The sequence below is a fragment of the Zeugodacus cucurbitae genome, chromosome 5 (genome assembly GCF_028554725.1).
Source record: "Zeugodacus cucurbitae isolate PBARC_wt_2022May chromosome 5, idZeuCucr1.2, whole genome shotgun sequence".
NCBI classification, from domain to species: Eukaryota; Metazoa; Arthropoda; class Insecta; order Diptera; family Tephritidae; genus Zeugodacus; species Zeugodacus cucurbitae.
Genome location: NC_071670.1, coordinates 55,955,756 through 55,973,723, shown reverse-complemented (window position 1 = coordinate 55,973,723; position 17,968 = coordinate 55,955,756). Strand labels below are relative to the sequence as shown.

The window sequence follows — 17,968 nt, the reverse complement described above, 5'->3', positions numbered from 1 at the left end:
CAAATAAATAATTGAAAGCCTTCGACGTCAACTAAAGTGCAGCGACGCAGCTTAAATGCACGCTTTGTTGTACTGCTATTTTGGTTTTGTTGTTGTCATTTTCTTTATGACTTTTTTGTTGCTAAATATTTATTCTTTGAGTTAGTAAGTCTACTTAGTATGTGCTACATACACAAGTGTGGACGTTAGAGTGGCGTAGGCACTCACCGACAACAGCGATGAGCGGCGGAAAGACATGACAAATAGACGTGGAGACAATCAGTCTTTTAGTCAGTGCGTACTTACTGCTATATACTAGTATACTATACTCTGTATTAATAGGCGCTTCTTCGTTTTCTGCGCTCTTTTTCGAAAATTTTCATTTAATTTTTTTTTGTGCGCGCGGCACTTCGTTTACCTAGCCAGCGACGACGAAGACGTTGACATATTAACATACAGACATATTTACCGCTTTGTGGGCATATGTTAGTCAATTTTATTGTTGTTGCATGAGCGATAGACAACAATATGTATGTGTGTGCGTTGCGCTTGCGTTGCCGCCGCTGTAACTGTAGTTGCGCCGCCGTCATCGTCACCGTTGCCATTGAACTTGGTTTAGCTTTGACTTCGCTGGGCTTGATTCGCCTCAAAGCGTCGAGACGCGACGCGAAGCGACTTGCCTGGTGTGTGTGCGCGCGCGACTTCATCAACTCAAAACGCAAAATTCAAATTTCAGTCGCTGCGCTCAAGTCGCCGCCGCTGGTTCGTTACTTTCGAAATACGCTGCCGCATGTGAAGAGTAGTGAGAAAAACTTATCAAAATAAAAATAATTAAAATTTAATGAAATCAAAAGTAATTCCAAATCAGATTGGTAAAAGTAAACATTAAGAAACTGAAAAGTAAGCAAAGTGTGACGAGTGTTTAGGTGAGAGTGCTGAAGTGAAAAATTTCTAAAACCACTAAATAAGCGAAAAGTCGAAAAGCGTGCGTATAAGCGCTAAAGTAACTGTAATACATAATAAAGACAAATAAATTGTCAGCGAATTGAAGGTGAAACGAGTAGAAATTGTTTTTGTGCGCTGCCGTTGCATACGCAGTTGCATTTGCAGTGCTTCGACTGTGTGTACATAGAAGAAGAAGCATTCGAAAATAATTAACGCGTGATTTTAATTAGAAAACAATAAATAAATACGTAAACTCTTAGATACTTGCTAATTAATAGCGAAATGTGTAAAGTCTGCGTTTTTGTGCGGTAATTAACACTGTTGCTTGAAACTGGTGCGCGCCTGCGTATGAGTGTTCTCCTGTTGGCTGACGGGACACGGGAGCGTATGAGTGTTGTTGAGAATATTTTCAGTTGACTAACGGAGTTATTGTGTGCAATAAGGAGTTTTGAGAAAATAAAATAAATAATTTTAATTGAAATATAAATTAAACGCTGTGAAAATATTAATTAATTATAAAATGCTAAAGCGAAATTAAACATTGCATTGGTCACACGAAGATAGCAGCAAATTTAAATAATTTAATTGTATAAATATTAATAATTCATTTATAATTATTAGGATTAAAATAAATTCTTCCCATATTTGTAACAAATATTTTTTAAATTGAATTAAATATGCATTAATTAATAGAATTGAAGCTTAATATACCAAATACCTTCAAAAAAATTTTAAAATATTTAATTTCATTAAATATATAATTTTTTAAGTAATAATAAAAGTTTTAATATTAATAAATAAATTTAAATTATATAAGAAATTAAAATTAATATATTAAAAGACTGATTCGAATCACTAATTTTTCCGTTTACTTATTTTTTAAATTTAAATAATATAAAAAACTATTTAATGGACATTTTTTTGAAATTCATGAAAAAATATATAAAAAATAAATTCAAATATAAATAAGAAAATATAAATTATAAAAAAATTTAAACTCAATTTCAATGATTTTAAGGTTTGAAAAAATAAATCCCTCTATATACATACGTATTATTAAATAAAAATAATAAAGTTGAGAAAAGTCAAATTTTAAATACCAAAAAAAAAATAATAATAAATTAGAAGATAATAAAATTATAAATAAAAAATGATAAATTAAATTTTTTATGCTTATAATTTTCTAAAATAATATTGAATAAAAAATAAGATAAAAACAATTTTATTATATTTCAAAAAATTAAATTAAAAAATAATAAAAATTAAGAAAAAAACTTTTAAAAATTAAAAAATAATAATAATAATAAATTAGGATATAATAATATTATTAATAAAAAATGCAAATTTAAATTGTTCATGCTTCAATTCTTCCAAAATAGGTTTAAATAAAAAAATATGAAATATAAAAATAATTTTATTTAAAAAAATAAATTAAAAAATAAATAAAAACAAACTAAAAAAATTTAAAAAAAATAGATTAAAATCAAAACATTTTTAACATTGAATTTGAATGTAAAATATAAAACATTAAATTTTAAAGAAAATGAAATTTTAAAAATTTAAATTTTATTTAGTAATCAAAAAGTAAAAAAAAATTAATGGAGAATAAAAAATAAATAATAATAATAAGTCAAAATTCTGTAAAAACAGCAAAATAAATTTCAACAAAGATACAAATTATTTAATTATAATTTTTAAAATAATTTGAAATTGGTAAAAAATATAATAATAAAAGAAACCAATTTAAAAAGGTTAAAAAATATTTATTTTTTTTAATAAAAAAATAAAAATTTAAAATGCGAAACAAAAATGAGTTGTTTGGGTTTATGGACATAAGATAATTAAAGGTCAAATATAAAAAGAAATAAAAGAATTTATTTATAAAAAATATTGAATATAATTTTTTTTTAATTAAATACATATATAATAAAAAATATGACATAAATAATAATTCGGAAACCAATATGAACTAAAAGTTTGTAGCTTCAAAGATCGACAAATATATTTATTTCAATTAAAAAATTTAATTAATTAATTATTGTAAAAAAAATTAAATAAGAAAACATAATAATGTTTTTTTTTTTAATATTTAATTGAAAAAATCAAAATTACAAAAAAAAAACAGAAAATATTAACACATTTCCTTAAATAATTCTATTTACAGAAAAATGTTTCAATAAATAATCATAAAAAAACTTGATCGCAACTAAAAATGAACATTTTCCTTCAACTATGAACCGGCGAAACTAAAACAACAACAAAAAGATCACAACTAATTGTGGTTATGTTACAACTCTAAAAAAAAACACTTTTATACGCTGCATAACAATAATAAATGTGCAACTATTTGCATTTATAGCTACGATTATAAACCGCAATTAAAAAATACTAAAATCCGTGCAAACATTTTGTTTGAAGTTTTTTCGTCTGGCGTTTGAGCAAACTGTGCGAATTTCCTGCAGTCAACCATAAAAGGTAATCCGTTTTTTATTAGCACACAATTTTTGCTTGCTTTACTTATTTGAAATGCCAACGGCAATTAGCTGAAAATAAAACCCAAACCCTCCCCAACCCCCTCAGCGCTACAACAATAACAACGCCAAATTCTAAATACAACATTTTTATTTAATTTCATTGCATTTGGTGTTGTAGTTGTTGTTGGTTGTGGTCGTATTTGATGTGCGCTTGGAAATTTGAAATTCTATTGTACTACAATAAAATCTTTAATCGGATTTTATTTACTAACTAGTTGGTATGTGTTTCGAATTTTTCTTTTTATTTTCATTTTTGCTTTTTCCTCCTTTTTTCTTTTAAATCAAGCTTTGTATATTGTTGTTGTTGTTGCTAATGCTATGAGCTTGCATTGTAAAGCGCTTAGTTGCAGCGGCTGAATTGTGTTGTGCTTTTATTGCTGTTGTTGTTGGCTACTTAAAAATAATTTGCGCTAATTCATCAATACTCTGGCAGGTTACTGTGTGTGTGTGTGTTTGTTTGCTTGTAAGTGCGTAGTAGTATTGTGAGATTGCATAAAAATTTATTTGTGTTGTGATCTCGCTGGCAAGGAAACTGACCGGAAAGCTATAAATAATTTAGTGCACAACCATCTGGTGATTTAATATTGGTAATTTATTTATAGGTAAAAATTGATTTTTTGAATAAAATAAAATAAAATAAAATAAAATAAAATAAAATAAAATAAAATAAAATAAAATAAAATAAAATAAAATAAAGTAAAATAAAATAAAATAAAATAAAATAAAATAAAATAAAATAAAATAAAATAAAATAAAATAAAATAAAATAAAATAAAATAAAAAAAAAAATAAAATAAAATAAAATATGCATGACCAAAATAACATAAAATAAAATAAAATTCAATACTTTTTTCCTTTTATTTATTTTTTTGTTTTTAAATGTAAGAAATAACAACAACAACAACAACATAAAAGTAATAAAATAAATTATTAATTAAATTTAAAAAAAAATATTCATAATTTTGAATAAAATAAAATAAAATAAAATGAAATAAAATAAAATAAAATAAAATAAAATAAAATAAAATAAAATAAAATAAAATAAAATAAAATAAAATAAAATAAAATAAAATAAAATAAAATAAAATAAAATAAAATAAAATAAAATAAAATAAAATAAAATAAAATAAAATAAAATAAAATAAAATAAAATAAAATAAAATAAAATAAAATAAAATAAAATAAAATAAAATAAAATAAAATAAAATAAAATAAAATAAAATAAAATAAAATAAAATAAAATAAAATAAAATAAAATAAAATAAAATAAAATAAAATAAAATAAAATAAAATAAAATAAAATAACATAAAATAAAATAAAATAAAATAAAATTAAAATAATATGAAGCATGACGAAAATAATATAAAATAAAGTAAAATTTAATAATTTTTTCGTTTTATGTTTTTTTTTGTTTTTAAATGTAAGAAATAACAACAAAAACAACAACAATAATTTAATTAAATAAAAAAAAAATAAATTATATATAAAAATTTAATGAAATAAAAATCAATCAAAATTCGAAAAGCTTAACTTAAAGTCAACGTTTTCGTTTTAACAATAAAAAATTTTGAAATCAATATAATACTTCCATTGTAATTGTTATTCAAAATAAATTAGAAAAAAAGATAAAAAAAATAGAAGAAAAGATAAAGATTAATTTTCTTTTAATTAAGAACAAGTTATAAAACAATTGCAATTTCAAGCATAACATATACAAATAACCACGTGCTAATGAAAAACAACAAAAGTCAATGCACTTATAACGTAAAGTGTATATAAAAGTATAAACAAATGCACAAATTCATCTGTTATCTCCCGTGTATACAAAGCAGACTGAGTGTTATAAAAAATAAAATGAAAAAAAAAAATCGAGAAAAAATCGAAAACAAAAATAGCAGCAATTTTCAAGTTTGCTGCCTAAAAGCTCACCTTTAACGCCTCATAACTCACTAATTGTTTATGATTTTCTGTAAACGAATGTATGTGTAAACGCTTGTAAATGCAAGTTGCCACAAAAGATAAACAAATACACATACATAAAAGCACTCGCTGTTTGCTGTTAAAGCCTAAAAATGTTTTATTTTTGTTTTTAGTTTATACCATGAAGTATAGTTTTTGGTTTAACTGTATATTTAGTGAATATGCATGCGTATATACATATGTATGTGTATATAATATGTTTGTTGCTTAATATATGCATAAACGAGTTGCGTTGCATATGTTTATTTACAGCTGTTTGACTGCATTTATGTTTATTTTTTCGGGGTGCTAAAAAGTTCAAGGCAATAAAATTGTTTAAAAAAAATTGAAAAATATTGCGCAAACTCAACGAAATCGTGTGTAAAATATTAAATTAAAAGCTTTTTGTTGTTATTATTTATATATATTTAAAGTTGTTTAAAAAAAATATATATATAATAGTCGCTGACTTCGTTTCGCCAGACCTTGATGTGTAGCGAATCGAACAAGCAGCTGGTATAATTGCCAGAGACTGGCATAATCGAATGAAAATTGAATAGCAACCGTTTTTCCGCGCAACATCTCTGAATTACCTACATACTCTCTATTTTTTAGAGAAGAGAGCAGTACACAAACATGGCGAAACGAAGACAGCTGATATTATGTAATATTGTATTTAATTGACCTTGAAAACTTGAAGTGTTACTAATTCGCCTTTAATTTGGCTATTAGCTTTAGCTATTACCCAAGCTTTATTTTTATTTTTTTGAGTTGGTTAATGGATGTTTTTTGCTTGAGTCTTGCTAATATTATTTATTAACTAGTTTCTTTAAGCCATGATTAATTAAAAAATATCCCTGTTTTAATTGAAACATAACCTCAACGTAAACCTTCCTCAACCACCTTTCATCAAACTGTTTAGAAAACTGCAAAAGTAAGATTAAACCTTCGATCTTAACAATTGAGTCTGACCCCGATTAGTGATTTTATGACTAAAAATCACCTCAAACCGATTTATTCAACTATTTCGGAAAATTTTCCACAGAAAATAAAGTCTTCTTTGTTTTTGTTGTTGTGGTTTTCGAAATTTTATTCAAAATAATTTTGTGGTTACTTAGGCTCGACTGTTGCAGAAATGGAAAATTCTTTAGAAATACTTATCAGAGATCATACGATACCAATTCTCGAGTATTTTCAAGAAATACCTGATTCTGAACAGTTTAATTGAGCTTATACCAGGCGCCACTCAGGTATTATTCCTTTTCTCGTAGTAGTCGCCAAAGATACGACTTTACAAATGGTAGAAAAAAGTCTGTCGAAGCACTAGAACCTGCCTTGATTGGCATCGTTTAACCAACCTAAGTTGTTCCTGAACAGAGATGTCTTTGGAAAATACGAAACAATTCTCGTCAACTTTACTCCCAGTATAACAGAACGCCATTTTCTTACCAATTTCTTCAGATAACTGAAGAATCATCGGGAGAACACATAGAAATCGCAAAGAGGTTTTTTAGCGAGCTAATACTCCTCTTCCGAGCTAAAATGGCTGATATTCCGATGAAGTAATGCTACTTTTTGTTAACTAATTCGCAATCACTTGTATTTGCTCATTGACTACTCATCATTACTTCATCAAAAGTGTCATCTTCCGGTTGAATTCAACTAAACACATTGCGAATCGCAAAATTCAACTAATGAATACAAATACTAAAAATACAGATCGCCTTTTTGCACTAAAATTAACTAAATCACAACAAAAATCGAGACTCTATTAGCCGGCGAATGTATTGTTCAAAAGCGGAATTTGTTGCACGCGTCACCTGTGGCGCTTTTGTTGCTGAAACATTTGCGTTTTTGGCATTTGCCTTAAATCTCTCCAACACTACTATTATTATATAGTACAAACACACAAACTTTTATTTCAATCATTTTTAATGATTACTCGCTGAATTTTTTTTCGCTGTTCCTTTTATCCAGAGACTTTATCACACATTACAACAACTTTAGTTCCTCCTCTGACTCGTTATAGACTACATAGCATTTATTTCAGGCATTCGAGCGATGCTTATTATTCAACTGTGAATTCTATTATTACAAATTTAGATGAGTTCCTATCGCTTTCTATGTGAGTGTGTATGTGTGCGTGTGTGTTTCACTGTTTGTCACATCCCGATTAGTTAATCTTTGTTGGAGATTTTTAATTTACGTACTGCACTTAGCGGCAATTAATTTGGTGACGAAAATACCGTAATTGAGCGAGCGACAAAACGCGGTTTAATTATAGCATGTGCATTTAATTCTAACTGTTTCTGTGTGGTGGCATTTATATAAAGTTCTGCTGTGTATGAGTAATTGGTAATGATTAAAGTGATTTTTTATGTGAATTTTTTAAATTAATATTTTTCTTTTATGTAACATAAGGCACTTTAAAATTATTAAATATTAAGAAAAATTATCTTAGATTATTTTTAATCGTGCTATCAGCTGAATAAATTGCACTTGAATTGTTGGAAAAAAAATAAAATTTTTTCATATTTTTGTAAATAAATATCATTCGTCTTCAATTCTCAGACTCATTGAGTCTTTAGAAGATTATCAACTCTCAAATTTTCTAAAAATGTCTATAGATCACAATTTAGATTGAACTGTTTTTCCCTTTGGAATCTGGTAAAGCTATCTATAAAACTGTTGCCTACATTTTGGCGCAGTGGTATAATCTGATATTAAAAATATTTGAATAGGATAATGAAAATGATAATTTGAGAAAACAATTAAAAAATAATTAGGAAAAATAATTCGCTGAACATTACAAAGTCTTTTGACTAATATATCGAAATCCACTGATTATGCCCTAGAACAGAACATAAACATTAAAAATAAAAAGATGAAAGATTATACATCTGACAGAATTATTTAATTTTGTTGGGGATCAGCCTGTCTATAAATCTGCAGATAAAGTTATTTCCATCTATTCTTTAAAAAACATTAGAAAAAAAATTCAAAATAATTGAAAATGAATCGGAATGCCTAGAGCGCAAAAATGTTCAGACACATCCAACTTCACAATAGAAACAAATAAAAATTATATAAAAAAATAGAGAAAACATTTTTATTTGAATCTTGACACTCACTCGTAAGTGGAGTGCAGCAGTGTGAATTTTCATTTCTGAAAATTACACACGAAACTCAGTGCATATGATATACTTCCCGGGAATGTAAATTAAACGTGCTAATATTTACTTAAACTTCGCAGAGACATTCATATATTCATACAAAGAAATGCATGAAATGTTTAAATATAGGTATGTATGCACGAGTAAATCGTGTGCTGACAATTAAACGTTTATTGAACTGACATAGAGACACGAACGGATGCGCACTTTCTGAACATGCACACCTGTATACAGACAATAATATATGTACTTCTATGTATATCATGTATACAAAAATTTATATATTATATAAATTTAATACCCTCGCATGCAAATGATAACTGTGCTTTAGATGTTCACATGAAAAACTTACTAAAAATAATATTAATTAGTTTGAGTTATGCTGTTTTTAAAATTATTTCGCTAATCAAAATTTGTTGAAACAGAAAAATTTCATAAAATTTTATATGAGTTTTGAAAATTTATGTCAGTTATTTTCGATTCAATAAATTAATTTTTTAAATCAATAAATATATTTTTGATTAATTTTTTTAAAATTATTTTCATAATTTTTTTTTTAAGTAAAATATTTTTATTTTAATTCTTTAAGTAGTTTTTATCAATTTACCAAATATTTTAATATATATATTTATAATATATATTTTTCAAATATGAATTTTAACCAAATTGCACTTATTCGTTTCTTCCTGCCAATCCACGATTTGCGCAGAATTTAGACAGTGCTATTGCCCATAAAGAGAAATTATTTAATAGTTCTAATTCTACTGAAACTAATTGGTATATACACCACATCACAGCTATCAAAACTTATTTATAAACATTAATACATACACACATACCTACATATCTCAATTTCGGTACAAAATGTAGCTTAACTTGTAGATTAGCTTTGATCTTTATGTAAGTACCCATCTCTTGGTTTAATTGAGTGTATCTATATATAAATATCAATGTATGTACGAGATATAAATTAAGGTAGTTGCAAGTGGGCGTATGAAATTAATTAGTTATGTACCTAGGTATTAAGTATTTTAGTCTGCCGACCTTGACATTTTAAGTGCTCGAGCTGACCAAAAAGCTTTGTAGTGATGGCACACATAGTAGAGTTTTTAATAAATATACTCTAAATTGTGATTTGAGTCTTAATAAGCACAAGAAAATCTATTTGTCTTTGAATTAATTAAATACGATTTGTTAGACAGCCTAAAAGTAGACATTTATAAATATATTTGGGATAATTATTACTTCAAAAGTGCAAAAATATATACTTTTATGTATATTTTTTTCGATATGTCTTGTTCGCTTAAAAGTATGCACAAATGATTAATTTTTCAAGTATAGTCATCCTAAATGTAGGCAACATTTAAATATTGTTATATACAGAATCGGACTTTGTCCTATCCAATTGTCTGGAGAGTTCATTGCGCTGCTAGTTTGAAAAATATGTACTTAAAATTATAAAAAAAAATTCAGTTCTATCAGCAATTGCTAGTTTATTCGTAAAGCCTAACATATATTTTTTATATTTTTTTTTTTTTGAGTCTCATTCTGGTTATGTAATCAGAGTAAGCAAATATGGGTTTGATCTACCAATATTCATTACAGAAAATTGGCTAACAAAAATGTAAAATAATTATAAATTCCATGGCGTATGAACTAATCTAAAGCATTTCTTTCAAATAATAACATTTCTAAAGAATTTTTTATGATTTGTGATTGTGCTGCCGTTATCTACTATAGGTTTGTATGAATTTAGGTAACTATATAATTTATTTGTTGCCACTAATTGAATAGTAGAAAAATATGTGCAATTAAGATATGAAAAGAGTTTCTAACTATTTTGTCATTTTTTAATTTAACAAAAGACGAAAGTTAATTATTGTAAAAACTGTATTTTTGCTGTCCGACCTTATATAATTGCTACTACATGCAAGAATTTCTATTAAAGTGAATAATTTTGTTATTTTGTTGAAATTTGTTGAAACAGTTATTACACAAAAATAGCTATAAACGTTTAAACAATGTATGAGTATGACAAACCCAGTGGGAAAATTAAGTTGTTCATAACTAAGGAGCTTTTAAAGAATTTAAAACTAAAACTTTTATTTAATTCTCTTAGTACTTGTCATGAACTATCTTTTGAAGGCTATGAGATATAGATCAAAAAGTTTTGATAATAACCTTTTGAGGAACTTGGGATATTTAGTCAATCGTTTGATATTGATTATGGAACACTGAGAAATCTAACCAAATTGCTGTGTTTTTTTTCAATATTTATTTACTCTAAAACTGTTACCACTTTGAGTTTTGACCTTCATTGATCGACTTTCCATTATCTCAAGCAAGTAGTTTACATACTTCTTTGAGATGGCATTAAAACTGGAGATAATTTTTATACTCATATCTTTTCTCAGAACAATTAATGGTGCTATTAGCCCACTTTTCACAGGGTTAACGTTCATAAAAGTAATAAGCGAAAAATCTAAGGGACGCCGCTTTTAAATATTTGTTCTTAAGTTAGATTGTTTGATAAGATGATTGATCGCTTTTTTTATTGCCTTTTCTCAAACGTCTTACATCGTGGGTAGATAATTAAGTTTGCTATATCTTAACTATAATTTAGTTTATAAAATTTACAACAAACATATATACATAAGTAGATATAGTATATGAGTAGTTTAGTTCTGTACTGAAGAGAAGTCTACTGAAAAGTTGCGTGCTTTTCTGTGATCTCCGTAGTTTTGTACTTCCAACATTAAATACAATACAATAAAATGTTGAAAGAATTTATGAAAAATATTTGCACGCATGTTTGTCACGCACGATTGAAAATGCATTTTCGCACGAAAGAATGGGGTTTGTATGTAGAAGAGCTTGTGTGTACGAGTACTTTTGTTTAAAGCTTTCGCTGACATAATAAATATTGTATGTATGTAAACTGATAATATATAGTATATATACATAAGTATGTATGTGGATTATATATCAAAGCATGCTAAGCCTGAAATAATAAAACTGATATATGTAGATATGTAGTTCCTCAACACAACAGATTTTAATGTTGTTTCAAGCTTTTATTCATTGCTTTGATACTTTGTTACTTCTGGTCATTTTTTTTGTTTTTATTTTTTATGAATTGAAGTTTAATGTTTACCTGCCTGCCGGCTGTTTTGCAAAATGCTTATCTCTTTTCTCTTTACACAAATTTTTAATTTCTCCAAAACAACTGTTTATACAATGACACAATTGTTTATCGATTAACAAGCACTATAAATTACAATGACAACAAAATGTTTGTTGTTTGCGGCATCAAATACTTGATTATCAGCTATGTTTCTGCATATATTATATGGTACCAGTGTATAACCAAAGCTCCCAAGGTGAGCTGTTGGAGAAACACTGAAGTTTATGAAGTCTGTGATTGAGCTAAGTTTATAAGTCAACCTTGTTGCCTAACTTTCCTTAAAAGCTTCATTAACCTTATTTTGTCACTATATTCTGAGAAGTTTTGGACAAAAATCCTGGAACAACATAGCTTAAAAGTTTTGTAAAAAAAGATTCGATGGTGGATCTGAACCCAAAGAACTGAAAAGAAATGAATCCAATTCATTTGGATCATCATCATCATATGGCTCAACTGGTCTTTGTGAGCTTTGGCCTCCTGAATAATACGCCTCCAAGCTACTCTGTTTTTTACGGTATATCTCCAGTTTTCCAGTGTTCCTTCCATCTTGATCATGGCCTTCCTCTTGCTTTGCCGATGAATGCTTTCGGGTCCATTACCTTCTTTTAGGCTCTTGAATCATCCATTCTTGTAATATGTCCTAGCCATCTTATTCGTTGCGTTTAAGTAAATCGCATTACATTTTCGCCTTGAATTAGCTGGTCAGTTTCGATATTCCATCTTATCCTCCATTCGTCAGGTCCGATTCTGACTGAATCGAAAACTTTTCGTAGAATTTTTCTTTTGAAGTTCATCAATTTTGTTTTCTCCTTTTCGCTTTCGCTGGATCAATTGAGGATCAGTGATAGTATCTGATAATATAAAATATATATGAAGTCTAGCGCCATCTAATGAGCAATTTCTTCTCAAGTACAAATCTATTATCTTTACCAACGCTTATCTTTTTCGAAGATGAACCACATCGGGCTACAGCAACCACTTTTGATAATCATATGACTCTCTAATATAACCTTTTTCTTACTGTAAACAATGTTAAATCAATTAATCGAGTTCCAATTATGCAGAGAATACTGTACTAATTAAGTATGTTTATCTTGCTGAGCTTATAAAAAATTATATTTAGTAGAGCACCGAGTTGAATTAATTCTAATTGATTTTTTCACAATTCAAATGCTTTCCATTCCATAAACTATTCATCAAAGTGCATACAAAGAGCTCGTTTTACACTAATTTGAAAAATGCAAAGAAAAACTGCTTGAAGAATTCAAAAAATTCACCTCTAATGAAATAGAAACGCATAGATCAGATGTCAGCGGTTTATTACTAACAACGACAATAAAACATTTACACTAGAAAACACTTGAGCAATTTGCAAAGAAAATAGTAAAATCAGACAACAACAAAGATAGGTCTAAAAACAATTGCAATAACAAGAGATTGTGTGACAAAAAGCAAAAATAAAAAAACTGAAATAAAACAAAAAAATAAAAACAGATAAAATAAAAAAAAAAATATAAAAATAAAATAAATAATAATAAAAAACAAAATTCAACGCACAAAAGCTGTGCAGATCTTTTAAGCTACTCAAGCTGAAATCTTTAAGCTTAAGCTTGAGTGTTAACGTTGACGTCGACTTCGATGTCGGCGTCGCTGGCTACGCAAAATAGACAAAAAGCAATTTAAGTGATTTATGTCAACGCCAGATAATAGAAGCAACAAACATATGTACGCATATAAACATAAATAAAAATAGATGTTTATATGTAAACATAAGTAAATAGTGTATGAGTAGGGGGAGAGCTTCAAAGAAATTGTGGGTGTACACGTATGTGAACATCACCTTAATCTTATTTATCAATTATTCGCGTTTATTTGTTTTGTTAATCGCTTCTACACATGCAGACACGCTGAAGTAGAGCTTTGATTGTGTTGAATAAGTGTATATACATATGTAACGGTACATATGTTTCTATACATGTATGTATACAAATATATACGAAATAGAACAGAGCACAGCGCGTTATAATCAGTTGTTGCCGGTAACAATGCCGTGCAACAATAACAAAAGTATAATAACAACAACAATAATAAGTAAACAACTCTAACTAGCTAACCAACCAGCAACAACAACAGCAATAAGATCATCTTGAATTGATATGAAGAAAAAAAGCTGTGAGCGACAATGAAAACACAACAAAGGCGGATCGACTGGCTGAAGATATATTGTTGTTGTTATATACATATAGTTTTTTTTTAATTTGGTTACACATGCAGCCATACGCAACTAGTATGCACCTATGTATGTATGTACTTTCCTATTTCTATATTTAAATTTCATGGAAAATCACATGTTCACGCAGCAATAAGCTTATTAGGCGGTATGTAGATACGAGTATGTTTGTATGTGCCCCATCGACGTCATAATCAAGCCTAAGTACATATATTTGTGTGTAAGAAGACCGCTTGCCGGCGTGTATTTATAGATGACTTGTCTTAAATTAACTTATAAGCACGAATATGTGTCTGCGTGTCAGAGTTCAGTCTTTCTAGTTCGTGGCTTTGCTGCAGAAAGTGCAAAAGTCCTACGAGATTTTGGTTGGCAGATGTTGTCAATGTTATTCGAGTAACTCTAAGGTGAAAATTTTAGTGGATTTGGCTGGGCAAATGAGGGTCAATAGTTGAGCAATTTAAAACTCATTGTCTGCTTTCGAACAAAATATCTGATCAGAAAAGTGGTTTCTCCTAAAAGCTTTTGACCCTAGAAAGCAAAAATGTGTATTTTCTAGGTTTCTGTCATAAAAATGTTTTTCATAAAATTTATCAGCGGTTCGGAGGTGTCTTAAATCTATAAGATTCTTCATTTCCGAAGAGAACCGAGAGCAAAAATTTTACAAGGGAATTAGATTAGTGTTAAAATTTATCGAAATAAATTTATTGAAGCTACTTACTGAATAGCCGATAGATGGGCAGACGGAGAAATATCTCCTGAAATTTTTATTACCGATCGACCAATGTTTATCGAGTAGAAAATGAATATACATATATGACAAGAAACTTAAGGACTGTGAATTATAGCTATACTCTGGTTCAATTCCTGCACATAATGTGGTCATAAAAAATCAGATCTAAGCAATACGAACGGATGCGGATTTGTATTATGACAAGGACCACTCAACTCAACTCTATTCTTCGAAATATAGAAACCATCTCGAAAGAGATCATTAGTCACAAAAATATCAAGAAGACACTGCTAGGCTAGCCTTTTGTCAACTAGTTCCTTTACGCACTTATGCTCATAGTTAGCTTAGACTGTTCTGGAGTTCAGATTTAACTAAAATATTGGAGACACGGAAAATATAAGATACATTTTTTCTGGCTCTCCCTATGACCTTGTTAATTTGAACTATTATGAAACTTTATTTTAACAAAAACCTCTCTTTTTTTGACATTCCAGCATAACCCTCTCAAAATGGGTCACAGTGCAGCCGACACAAGCGCCACCAGTCCGGTGGGTACAAATCTGGCCGTAGCAACTATAGCGCCGATCACAGCGAAAAGCGTGGAAGCCAATGGAAACCCACCAAAGAAGCCAACGTTGACTTGGCGTGAAAAATTACAAAAGGTCATCAATAATATCACTGTGGAACCGATACTCGCCGCATACATTATGCCCAGTGTGCTGTCTGGACTGGCGACACAAAATTTGAATTTGGAAAAGGCGTGTCGCGTAAACATGGATTATGGCGAGGTGGTGTGTGATGCGCTCACACGACGTGATACCGCCAATTATACGCTGTAAGTTAAATCTTTATATAGATAACATTAGAAGCCTCTCATCTAAATTCTTTAAACAATTGCAGCGAGGAGGAGACCGTACAACAGATGGTTGCACGCATGGCCGCCTGGAAAACTGTGATACAATCGATGTTTCCCTGTCTGCTCATTCTGTTTTGGGGTTCGTGGAGCGATCGGCATCATCGACGAAAACCTTGCATACTCATACCAATAATTGGCGAGTTCTTGGGTACAGTGGGTCTCATACTCTGTGTGTACTTCGAGCGTACGCCGATGGAGGTCGCCGCTTTGACGGAAGCCATATTTCCTTCGCTTAGTGGTGGTTGGTTTACGATGCTAATGGGGGTCTTCAGTTATATAGCCGATATTACTACGGAAGAGGAACGTACGTTACGTATTGGTATATTGAATGTGTGCTTCTCAGTGGGCGTACCCATTGGTATGGCGTTCAGTGGAGTGCTACTGAAGTGAGTAAATTTTTTAGGGACCATAAGATCATAAACCATTGTAAATATTTTAATAGCGCCTCAGGCGGATTAAAAATTATCTATAACTTCTAGCTCCTGAAAATATGCTTTGGATCTAAATAGATTATTGTTATACTACACTCTATCTAGCTAGCTTACTCTAGCTCTTTGATTAATGATCTATATATCTTTGATTTTCAGAAAAATTGGTTTCTATGGCGTCTTCTCTATCTCAGCAACCCTCTATTTGTTCTCATTCCTATATGGTTTATTCTTCTTGGCTGAACCGCGTGCCAAACCAGAGAAGAGTGTGCCGAAAGGAGAACGTAAGAGTTTGTTAGCTGACTTCTTCGATAAAGATCATGTGGTCGAGACCTTCCGTGTGGCCTTTAAGCGTGGCGAGAACCAGCGTCGTCAGCGTGTAATAATGCTTATGGTTGTTGTGATGGTTGTGATTGGACCAATGCATGGTGAGATGATTTGTTATGCTTAGAAGCTTCAAGTTATTAATTCTATTCTTCTTTACTAACCAGGTGAAATGGCTGTGACATATCTCTTTACACGTTTCCGCTTCAACTGGAGCGAGGTGGAGTTTAGCGTATTCTCGACCTATGCAATGGTTACTGGACTAGTTGGTATGTATTTCGAGGTTATAATAAATAAAGTTTGTCATTTCAATTTTGTTTTTTCTTTTTTCCATTAAGGCGTGCTTTTCTGCGTCGGCATACTTTCGCACAAATTGAAGATCGATGATGCGCTCGTTGGCGTCATTTCCAGTATGTCTAAGATACTATCGGGTTTCGTGTACGCTTTTGCTACCGTGCCCTGGCACATGTACGTCGGTGCGATTGTGGAGATCTTTAACGGTACTGCCTTCATAGCTATGCGTTCGATTGCCACCAAGCTGGTGCGTAAAGATGAATTGGGCAAAGTGAATTCGCTGTTCGGTGTTGCCGAAGCGCTGATGCCTATGGTTTTCGCACCCATGTACACCACTTTGTATGCGGCTACATTGAAAGTATTACCCGGCGCTTTCTATTTGTTGGGCGGTGCGCTTACCGCACCCGCAGTATTTATTTTCCTGTAAGTACCAGATAAGCTGACAAAACTGTAATATTTATTTATCAATGACAAATCCCACAAACCCACAGCTGGATGTACAACTTCCAATGCAAGCAACGGCGCAAGGCGATTGCACAAGCCGCCGATAGTGAAACTGGCGGTGTTGGTGGCGTCACTAAGGCGGATTGTCTGGACGCCAAAGACGCGAATGGTAATATTAATGCGATTGAGGCGATAGCGTTGGCGAGCGAGGCGAAGGGCCAACTCAATGGCATTGTAACGAATGTGATACATGAAAACCTGGAACAGGCCGAACATGCGGCCGAATGTGTGCAACGGGATACTGAAGCGCGCGCAGCGGTTGTGGCGCAGGCGCATACGTTACCCAACGGTATGGATAATAAGGCGTTCGAAAGTGATGAAGGAGAATTGCGCCAGCGTCAACAAACGAAAGTGTAACTAATATGCTTGGGCGTGGACTGCATATGAGAGTATTTTTGCGATGTACGATTTTATTGTAAGGAGCACTAGGAGTAGAAAGTTATGGGGGTGTACCCAGTATATACACTGGTAGTGTGTGATGTATTATTTTTTTTTTATTTGGAGACGTGTAAAGTTATAATTATGTAATTTTAAATAAGTATACAAAAATATATTTTTTGTTAGTTTATAAGTAATTTAAGTTGAACACTATGTATTCTACTATTAAAATAAAAGACACTAAGTAGTTTTTGTTAATAAAACAAGTAGTTTTAATGAATATCTATACTCCCGTTGAGGCAAGTAGACCTTTTTTATTGGATGTTTGTCATTTCTATTTATATTGTTATATAAAATATCGGTCAGAGCGTAGAAAGTATGGTATGATG

The 17,968-nt window shown here is 30.1% G+C and overlaps 1 protein-coding gene across 7 annotated transcripts; it reads left to right on the top strand.

Moving 5' to 3' along the window:
• The first annotated feature begins 697 nt into the window (after positions 1 to 697).
• Slc46a1_6 (Proton-coupled folate transporter) lies at positions 698 to 17,842 on the top strand. Of its 7 annotated transcripts, none has more exons than XM_054231090.1 (8): positions 698 to 781; positions 3,089 to 3,399; positions 15,230 to 15,570; positions 15,636 to 16,037; positions 16,239 to 16,507; positions 16,571 to 16,672; positions 16,742 to 17,120; positions 17,189 to 17,842. In XM_054231090.1, exons 3-8 carry the CDS (start codon positions 15,245 to 15,247, stop codon positions 17,556 to 17,558), a joined length of 1,848 nt encoding a protein of 615 aa, XP_054087065.1. In that variant the 5' UTR covers positions 698 to 781; positions 3,089 to 3,399; positions 15,230 to 15,244; the 3' UTR covers positions 17,559 to 17,842. The 7 variants fall into 7 exon arrangements, with proteins under 7 accessions (XP_054087065.1, XP_011177502.1, XP_011177501.1 ...); XM_011179200.3 differs by having other exon boundaries at positions 706 to 879; XM_011179199.3 differs by having other exon boundaries at positions 710 to 905.
• Positions 17,843 to 17,968: the final 126 nt, after the last annotated feature.